The 10,709-nt window shown below is 29.6% G+C and overlaps 1 protein-coding gene across 1 annotated transcript; it reads left to right on the forward strand.

Annotated features, from left to right (window-relative positions):
• The first annotated feature begins 4,998 nt into the window (after nt 1-4,998).
• Nucleotides 4,999-8,553, forward strand: LOC105116887 (vacuolar protein sorting-associated protein 24 homolog 1-like). The gene is made up of 6 exons (XM_011014389.1): nt 4,999-5,255; nt 5,434-5,510; nt 5,728-5,830; nt 7,374-7,495; nt 7,877-8,059; nt 8,151-8,553. Exons 1-6 carry the CDS (start codon nt 5,144-5,146, stop codon nt 8,229-8,231), a joined length of 678 nt encoding a protein of 225 aa, XP_011012691.1. The 5' UTR covers nt 4,999-5,143; the 3' UTR covers nt 8,232-8,553.
• Nucleotides 8,554-10,709: the final 2,156 nt, after the last annotated feature.

The raw sequence follows: 10,709 nt of genomic DNA on the forward strand, positions 1-10,709 counted from the left end.
AACTAGCTTTTTAACTTGCATTATACTGCAAGTAAAAGTTTTTTTTCATTTAGAATTAATTAGCTTTTTAACTTGCATTATGCTGCAAGTAAAAGTTTTTTTAAAAAAACAGAAGAAAAAGAAGAAGAGATATGCAAGATTTATCAACAAGTTTTTACACAATTTTTTTTAAGTACAGAGTAAAAAGCTTATGCAAATATTTAATTAAATAAATTAATGAAATATTTGTATAAATAAATAAAAAATTAAAATATAAATATAAATCAAGGTTCCGTGACATAGAATATTTATCTAATTATATTTATTAAATTTTTTTATTAAATTTTTTTATTCAATCAATGAAATCACTTATCATCTACTATATATGTTGCACTAAAAAAATAAATAACATAATGATATTTTTAAAGAGACGACATAATGTGATATATGATTATTATATACCATTTCACACGCTGTCTAAAAGGTGTAGATTGTGTCCATTTGTTGACACGGGCTTGTCACGCGGTATCAATTTTATTTTAATATTTCATATTATAGAATGATAAAAATGCCCTTGGCCTTACCTAAAATAACAAAATATAAAAAAAAACTGGATATAAATATAAAAATGATTCTAAAAAAAGCTTCAAATTAATTTGATCATGAAAGCATTGAAGTACTTTCATTGTTTATTTAAAAATAAAATGACAACAAAACCCCTTGACAGAAGGTCCTCGAATGATTTTTTAAAAGACATTTGTATCCTAATAAGAAAACAAAAATACTCCCATTCTAAGGCTTCTTTTTTTGTGTTGAGAGGGAAAATACGGGGAAAACATTATAGATATATGGTGTTCGTCCTAAATAATTCCCCCCCATGTTTTAAAGTTTTGTTTTAATAGTAACTTACTCGATTTAGTTTAATTACATTAATTAAAATGACATTAATTAATTAGTTTTTATAGTCTTAAAAACTATAAATGAGATCCCTTTTAAAAAAAAAATTATAATATTTTTTTAATTTTAAATTAATAGAAAGAAAGGAAAAAATATATGGGAGACAATTTCAACTCCAACGCTTTGTACCACATTTGATGTTAAGGAGTGGTAGAAAACAAAAGGAGAAGGAAAGTGGTCGAATATATCGAAATGATTTTGCTTGCTTCTAATCTCGTCTCTTTCTAATGATTACTTTGACGAAATTAAATAAAATCTCCCTCACACATCTTCTTCGTTAGAATGCAGCGACTCATGTTTCGCAGCGTGTTAAATTGTTTTGTTAACAAAAAAATTATGCACATAAATGTTTTTTTGGACAAGTTCTTATATTTAAAAAGCTTCAAGTCAAAATAAAAAAAATTATACTAAAAAAGTTAAGCACTGTATATGATAATAAATGCAAAAAAACATACAATAAATAATAATTAAAAATCAAAATAAAAAGATAAATGCAAATCATGATATTTAATATCAAAATACAGGATATTTATCTAGTTGTATTTGTTATATTTTTTTATTAAATTATTTTTTAATTTAATCAAATAATAATAGAAATAGACACGTATTAATTAATCGAATAAAATAAAATAAAAAAAATATAATGCAAGATTGCATATATTAAAAATATTATCTTCAAATATTTTTTTTCTTCTCTCCCAAACAAAGTTCATCCATGTAAAAAAAAAATTCATCCATACAAAAAATATAAAAAATTGTGGATGAATAAGAAAAACCTTTGTAAAAATTATGTGCATAACAAAAAAAATAATTGTCATTTCAAATAGGCTCTCTCTAAACAAAATAAAAGAGAGAATGAATATTAATTTAAATATAAATAAAATATAAAATTGAAAAAAACATAAATTAAAAAAAAAAAAACAAAAAAGGTTAGGCATTGCTAGACTTGATAAGATAGGCCAACTCTTCTAACCCATTTGTTTAGGGCTTCTACATGAGCCTACACTGGCACGCTAAAGTAATGAGGCCCTTTTTTTTTTTGGTTGCATGCTGCCGATCCTAAATGTTTTTGAAAAAAATAGTCAATGCATCATTTAATATTGTTCAGATTCCAACAATTGTGATAGCTGAAAAATTAGGCTTCAATTTGTTTTTACTTAAAAACCTGTTTTTCAACCAAAAAGATCTAGAAAACACTTAAAAAATCATGATAAACCTGTTCATAATCTAAAAAAAAATCATTCTGAAAAACAAAATCAACTCGAAATAAAAAATCAAATTGAGATTGAATTTGTTTTTTCAAGGACTTTCAAAGAAAAAAAACACATAATATTAAATTCTCTTATTAAATTGAACCATTTGACATAAATATAAACCATTTTGGTGATCTAAATTGGTGTCAAAGGTATTTCCCTCTCTGCCACCGGAATCCAATGGCCTCTCTCTAGCTAAGTACTAAAAAATAATAAAAATAAACTATTATACCAAAACTGAACTTGAAAAATATCAAGGTATTGAAATGATATAATTTGTGTTATTCTTGAAATTATAGTGCCGAAAGTGTATTTATAGCTGAAACTTATGGCACATCACTCATGTTTAACACATTATGATCTAAGCACAAATTTTATACATATATGTAATCAAATAAATTAAGAACTATATGTGTTAATAAATATAAAAAAACCATAAATGATAATTAAAAATAAAACTAGAAAAATCAAGAGATAGATATTGATTAACATATTTAATCTCATAAGAGAAGATATTTACCTGGTTGTATTGCTAAATTTATTTATTCAATCAACCGATAATAGAAATAGACACATATATTAAACTGAATGAATAAAAGAAAAGAAAAAACATATTATGCAAAACTGCATATATTAGAAATATTATTGAAAATAAAAAATTTTATTTTCAAAAATAATATTCATTTATACAAAAGATAAAAAAATCATAAATGAATTAGAAAAATATCTTCAAAATTAAATGTACAACAAAAAAATAATTTGTTATTTAAAAGAGATTTTCTAAACAAAATAAAAGACAAAAGAGATATTAATTTAAATAAAAATAAAAATAAATAAAGTATTTACAAAAAGAAGCATTAATTTAAAAAAAATAAAAAAAATAAAGATGAGGCACTATCGGTTCTTGTTGACCCATTTTGTCAGGGTCCATGCACTAGCCTACCAAGCATGATAGGGCTCTTGTATTTTTTTTCTTGCATATAGGGCGATGACATGTCTGTTGCTCTATTTTTTTTTTTAAAATCAGATTATATATTATCTAATTTTGCTTAGATTCCGACATTTATGGTGGGTGACAAATCAATGCTTAAGGTATTTTGAACTAAAAATTTTTAACCTATTTTTGATCGATAACACCTAAAAAGCACCTTATAAACCATGATAACCTAGCTATGATCTCATAAAAAATAAAAATAAAAATAAAAATTATTCTAAAAAATCAAAATTAACTCGAAACTAAAAATCTATTCGAGCTTTGTTTTTTATTATGAACTTTAAAGGTAAAAAAATACATAATATAAACTTTTCTTATTAAATAAAACCCTTTTGACACAAATAACGATCATTTTGGTGCTCTAAATTGGTATTAACAATATTTTGCTCTATTTACCGTTAGAATCTTACAATCTCTTTCTCTCTCTTTCCTCCCCCAACTAAAAACTAAAAATAACAAAAAAAAACTTTTGTACCATAACTTGAAAAAATACTGAGAAACAAAAATTGTATAATTTGCATCATTTTCAAAATTAGAGGACCAAAATGTATCTTTTTTAAAACTTTTGGTAGGCTATCTATGTTTGTTATTTTTTTATTTTGGTCCATTTTTTTTCAATTTTACCATTGACTAAGAAATAAAATGTAATTGGTTTTCAATTAGGATTAAATAGCTGAAAATTAAAATTTAAAAATCAATATAAATTATTAAAAAATACACAATCATTCACAATGTTTTATATATACGTAAACAGTAAACACTGCCGGCTCTGCGAGTAAAAGCCCACGCCTTTTATATTTTTAACACACACACACACGCACACACAGACACACAATGTCAGCACTAGCAACAATCATGTACATATCTATGTACAGTGTTTCCACTAACAAGCAACAGCCATGTGGATTGTGGAATCAAAGGCCATATACAGTCATTGCAAAAACGACAGCTACTCCACAATAGTGATTGTTCGGCTGGCAAACACCTACATAAAAGATTTGTAGGCCATAATTGAGGATGAAGGGCTGCTGCCACGAACGCTCCCCTTATTATGATTATAAATCTAAAGCACTTTGCCATGCATTAACCTTGAGTTTCATGTTGTTTTGGGCCTGCAATTTAGACGCCCGTAGGTTTTAAGTTTCTTCTGGGCCTGGTCACTGCCCTTAGATATAGCTCTAGCACTTTAGGTGATTCCTAGCCCAAGAAAAATAGACAGGCAAATGGACCTCCATTGTTCTTGTAGAAACTATGTTTTGTGTATAGTAGTTTTTGCATCCAATAATTTTTATGGTAGATTAATCTTTATATAATTAAAGTCTTTTTTATTAAAAAAATTAGTAATGTTTAATTTTTTTAACATTAAAAAAATTAATCAAATCCGTAGAGCGTGACAACAATTTAGTAATTACTGTAAAATACCAAAATTAAATTCAATATACATCAAGAAAATAATTTATATTAAATAATTTCTCTCTTTAAAAAAAATTATATTTTATTTTAGTTTTAGGATAAAAATCTTCTAAATCTAATTTAAATGATTAAATTATTTCAAAACTTGATACAAAGTTGGAAGAAAGTAAAATTATAAAAGATATAGACTAAGTATTTTAGAAGTACGAAATATGTTTATTCAGATACATATAATTATAATGATTATGATTACAAATAGAAAGATTATGATAATATAAATAATGAAATAACTAAAATTATATCGTTATCATAATACGCGCACACAACTATATTATTATAAAACCTAAGAAAATCCTATGAAGTCCGTTGCTTCCTTTAATCAAGGTCCTAACAGAGAGGAGTTTAATAATGAAGGACTGAGTTAGAAGCTCGTGCCGACATTAAGTCTCAATGAGCTCCAAAAACATCCTGCGTGTTAACAAAAAAAAACAAAGGAGAAACATGAAGCTGTTGAGGTGATCAACGGTTAAGAAACAGAGGGAAAAAAATGGAGAAAGTAATGAACATAATAAAGCCAAAGCCAAATCCACAGCAACAACTCAGAGATTGGCAGCGCAGGCTACGCCAAGAAGGCCGCAACATCGAGCGTCAAATCCGAGGCAATCTTTTCTTTTCTTCTATTTTTTAGGTCATTTTATTTTTATTTTAAGATTTCTAGTTTGATTTTCGTCCGATGGATCTGGGTTTTTATTTTTTATGTTAATGGGTATTCTTTATTTTGGCCTAACTTTAATGGGTATGTTTTTTTCTTTTCTTTTCTTGATGGATATTTTTTAGATATACAGAGAGAAGAGAAAACTGTACAAAAAGCAATTAGAGATGCTGCTAAAAGAAATGATATGGTCTCAGCCAAGGTATTACTTTTCTTATTAAATAAATTCCTCTTACTGATCAATTGCTAAGCACTCTTTGGAATTTTCAAAATTTATTTATTTGACGAAGTTAGATTTTTTATTGGAGTTTTCTTTGATTGATTTAGTATATAACTTGATGTTACCTTTCCACTTTAATTGCTGTAATTAAGAATTATTGTTATGAATGATATCATGTTTTGTGTTTTATTCTATCCAGGCACTTGCCAAGGAAATTGTGATGTCTAGAAGAACAGTAAACCGTCTTTATGAAAATAAGGCACAGATGAATTCAATATCAATGCATCTTGGAGAAAGTGTCGGTATGATTATTCGTTATTTACTTTTTTTTTTTTTTTACTTTGTACCTTGCAAATGTGGATAACCATTGCTTCGTGTTGTTTATGTACTGCAATAAGTCTCTGAATTTAGGCAGCGTCATTACTTATATTTATCTCTACAAGTTATCTCGATTATAGAAACAACTTTGACACAGATTCAGACATAATTGACGAGAGGGATGGTTAAGCGAGGAGGTGCCTTTCAGATAGTTTGTGTTAACTTAGAGTTCATAATGGTTTAGAATTCTTCAGAAATCATAATTTGAAGAAAAAATTTCATACCTTTTGTTGCAAAGTTTTATGGACAAAGAACAATAAATGCATTTTTGAATAATCTGGCTTTTGTTTGGATGTTAAGGCGGATGAATCATAAATGTGAAGAAACGAATGCCAGAAGAAAAGTTGAATGTATTCACTAGTAAATATATGCAATAATGGTCATCAGCATGCAATCCTATAATTTATCTTTGGGGAGTAAGTATGACATTTCCAAAAATGTTATCCATGTGAAAAAGTAATTGTTGAGAAATGATGTATTAATTTATCGTGAAATGAGAATAATGGCTGTTGAGCTGATTGGGAGACAAATTTTGACTATGGTTTGAAATCCTATTGTGATCTGTTCATAACACAAACAAGCACATAGAATACAGTTCAACACTTCAAATACAATCTGGACTTACTGCTATTCCTGTGTCTCAAAGGTGTTGTTCTGTCTTCATAAGTACTTTATATACACAGTTTGTTGTATAAGTTCCTGAATTTTGATTTTCTTGTGAAGCACAATTGATCAAACCATGTGGCTCTTTTTTTTGTGTTCTGTCGGTCAATTTGATATTTCTCAAGTGGTATGATATGAGACACCGGTTAGGTTACTTGGTGTCAATATAGCTTAGGAAGAAACTAGATGAAATATATAAGAGAATTCTGGGAGTGAATTCTCTTTTAATTCTCGTTTGCTTGTAAGAAACATGTAGAAGTATGTATTTCTTACAATGGAGCGCTAAGACAGCCATTGAGAGTGATTGTTGGTAGCATGAACTTCTAATTATGAGTTCAGAGGTGCCTTCCCATTGTTATTCTCACTTTTCTGGAGAGTTAAGGTTGTAATGTGATTTGAACCCTGCCCTTGTTGCCTTAAGAACCAAAAAGAAACCATAATTATTGTGAGTTAGATATTTGTACTTTGGCTCAAAGTAACTGAAGTATGTTTGGAAAAATAGAGTCAACCATCTGTCCAAGATGTAAGAGGAACAATCGATCCTTTTTACCATAAATAAATTTTAAGTAAGAAGATGATTGTTTTCATCAGCTGGCTGTTCATCAAGTGTGTAATTGAAGCAAGTTATATAGTACTTGGAAAAATGTATGCACAGTTGATTACCATGTTTAATAGGATAAATGTGTGTGTATGCTGTCTACTTTCTGATTTATTTTCTCTTTCATTACCTTTGTTTCTGTTAGAATGAGCTCTGATAGTTTATTTGAATTTCCTGGTATCATTCTTTTTTGGTTGATTTTGCAGCGATTGCTCGCACAGTGGGCCATTTGTCCAAGAGTGCTGAGGTTATGAAGCTTGTCAATGATCTCATGAAGGCTCCAGATGTGGCTGTTACGATGCAAGAGTTCAGCAAAGAAATGACCAAGGTTCATTTGATTTTGATTGTTCTGCTATATGAACTGATAATCTAAGAAATGTGAACCTCGGAAGAAAGTGGAAATTTATCAGGCGTTGCATTTACTGCAGATCTTCAAGGAGTGCATCAACATTTCTTGCCTTCATTCTAGGCATTTTTGATCTAATATGGCAGGAAAATTGGGATAATCTGTGTTTAATATGTTGTGGCTTCTTTATTCACTTGAGCTTAATAGATATGTATGGATGTTGCCAACTGAAGAAAATCTTTCTAAATTGATGTTATCATTGCTTGCCTCCATACAAACTAAACTACCTAACAACTAATAGATATTTGTATTTTGTACTATACTTCTAAAATAAGAGCTCTCGTTCTTGTTTGTGGTTTGCAGGCAGGGGTGATTGAGGAATTTGTGGACGATGCCCTTGACAGTGCGCTGGATTCGGAGGATATGGAAGAGGAGATTGAAGAAGAAGTTGACAAGGTATTGACTGCTATAGCTGGTGAGACTGCTGCAGAGCTACCAGCAGCAGTCAGGAAGGAGAGAGTGAAGCAATCTGCTCAGATGGAAGAGGTTTGTGTGGCATATTAATGTTTTCTTTATTTTCTTTTCTTTGATGCCTTGAAGCACAAGAATATAAAATACCCTTCTGGATTGTTTTTAGGAAGAAGCTATAGCTGAGGGTGTTGATGATGAGGGGGAACTCGAAGAAATAAGGGCACGACTTGCCAACGTTAGATCATAAATCAAAGTTTTACACCCCTTCATCTTTCCCAGGTATTATTAGAGAAGGATGGTGAACTCATTAACTTGAAGGCTGCCTTAAGTCAGAATCAAATTGCAGTTGGTGCAACACAGTTTTACTTTGAAAATGGTACATGGGATAAAATGCATGTTTTATCTTAAAAGCAGCCCTTTTCTATCTACTTAAGCTATCAAATGTATTTGTACCATATTGAACTGAAGGCACTGTTTGTAGTGCCATTCATTAGCCTTATTTGTACAGAAGATAAAAGAGTCATGCTGTGGGGTGGAAATAAATCATGTTGTGGAATTAGCCAGCACAATCTTTTTGATTCAAAGCTTACAATAGACAAGAGTTGGTATTTGAACTTGTCTGATGTCAAATTTTAGCAATGATTCAAACCAATCTGAGCTTTCAAAATTGCCTACAGTTTTGCAAACGCAAGTACGGTGCTCATGTTTGTGTTGGAAACTGTTAGGAAAAGAAGCAAAGTCACTCCCAGAAATTACATAAGAAAGCAAAGAACCTTTTGTTACCTAATCCGCACAACTACCTTTCGTTTTCGTCACCTTTGTTTGCTGAGGACATTATCTAATATTTTATCTAATATTTTTGTCGTTACACGCATGGTTCCGAAGTTTTTTAGTCATCAGCAGACTGCTTTTCTCAGTGGAGGGGCCATTTGGAATTTTTATTTTAAAATTGATTTTTTTTTTATGTTTTTGGATTGTTGTTATATTTTGATATTAAATATAATTTTTTTAAAATAAAAAAATATTATTTAAATGCTTTCCAAATAAAATATTTTAAAAAGTAATGCAATTATATTCTTGAAAGCCGCAGAATCTCATGCTGCCTCAAATGATTATAAATGGGTAAGGTTTGTCAAATTTTCACATCTACACTATTTTGTAATGGAATTTAGGCCGCAGCCATCTGTAAACTGCAGAACTCATATACCATCAATTGATTGAATATAAAAGATGGAGCTCATCCGTCTGAAAGAGGGGCTTGAATCACTTGACTCCATGCTCTTATAGACTCTTTACATATCTGTCTTGTCTTTAAAGTTAAGCATATATATTGGTATTAAAATATGTTCAAAACTCCATCAGAAGATGTCATTCCTGACTCATTTCAGGTCACAACACTGTCCTTATAAAAAAGATAAAATCTTGGACGTTGAGTGAAGTCTAATGCTTTTCTACTTTCTGTATAGATTGATGCTTGTTGCCTTGTGCAGAGGCCATGACCATGAAGTCTGATGCTTTTCATTACTTTCTGTATAGATGCTCGTTGCCTTCTGCAGAGACCATGACCATGACACCCAACTTAATTCATTAACTTTCCAGGTTACTGATGATATCTTGCACGCAAGATAATCCCTCTAGCTCCTCTCACCACCACTCTTCTGCAACCAACCCCGCTTTCTTTTTAGTAAAGCAACTTAACCGCAAAAGGAACAATTGCTTGAGATACAACATGCTCCTGGGAATAAGGGCAATAACTTCCTTGCTTTATTCTGTTTTTGGCATGATGAAGATAAGCAGACATTTTAAGGTTAAGACATGCATTCTTAGGTGGGCTGACAGACACGATCTAGATAAACCACTAGAGATGTGGCTTACCTTTCAAGGTAAGGCATGCGATTGCAAGCCATATATTTTCACAAACTCTACCTGTGAAACACATCCGATTTCACATGTAACCTACTTAAAACTCTACATGGGAGTGAAGAATAATCGAATTTGTTACAAGTCAAAATCTTAAATATCAAGAAAACCAAAATCAATAGAAGATTTTCAAAATATCTAATTTTATTAATAGTGCTAAAATACTATTACAATATCTTATATAGAAAAAAATTAGAAAACCCTAATAATTCCAAACAAAAAAAACAAAAAAAAAACCATTATCTTCAAATAGAAAAAAAACTAGAAAGGCATAATAATACAGAATAAAAAAAATAATTTTTTTTAGTTAATTTAAATTTACCCTCTCAACTCAAGATCCCGACCCGATCATAGATCCATACTTAAAACAAGATTTTATAACTATGCTTTCTGTATTGATATATGTGACAATTAGCATATGCCATTAATCAGTGTGGACCGACCAAGCACAAGAAAGTATATTCTATTTAATATGTATTTGAATATGTATCTTGAGCTGATTGTTTAACCAATTCACTTTAATATATTAACACTGAAAATTGAATAACAGACAAACTGGATTCAAGATAACCGATCGCTTCAACTAAAATATGGTATTATAAGATACGTTATTATACACGAATTTGGTATATGAATTATCGTATTAAGATTAATTATTATAAATGCAATAGAGCACATGGGAGTCAAAAAGGTTTAACTCATTGATGCGTTGAATCCCATTACTATAATTAATTACTAAAATTAGTTCATGTACTGCGAGCCACAACATATATATATATATATATATATATATATATATATATTA

This window comes from Populus euphratica, unplaced genomic scaffold (genome assembly GCF_000495115.2).
Source record: "Populus euphratica unplaced genomic scaffold, PopEup_1.0 scaffold1101.1, whole genome shotgun sequence".
Classification (NCBI taxonomy): domain Eukaryota; kingdom Viridiplantae; phylum Streptophyta; class Magnoliopsida; order Malpighiales; family Salicaceae; genus Populus; species Populus euphratica.

Coding starts and splice junctions, on each gene's coding strand:
- LOC105116887 (XM_011014389.1), top strand. CDS start 5,144: ATGGAGAAAGTAATGAACATAATAAAGCCAAAGCCAAATCCACAGCAA. Junction 5,511..5,727: donor ATGATATGGTCTCAGCCAAG/GTATTACTTTTC, acceptor TATTCTATCCAG/GCACTTGCCAAGGAAATTGT. Junction 5,831..7,373: donor GCATCTTGGAGAAAGTGTCG/GTATGATTATTC, acceptor TTGATTTTGCAG/CGATTGCTCGCACAGTGGGC.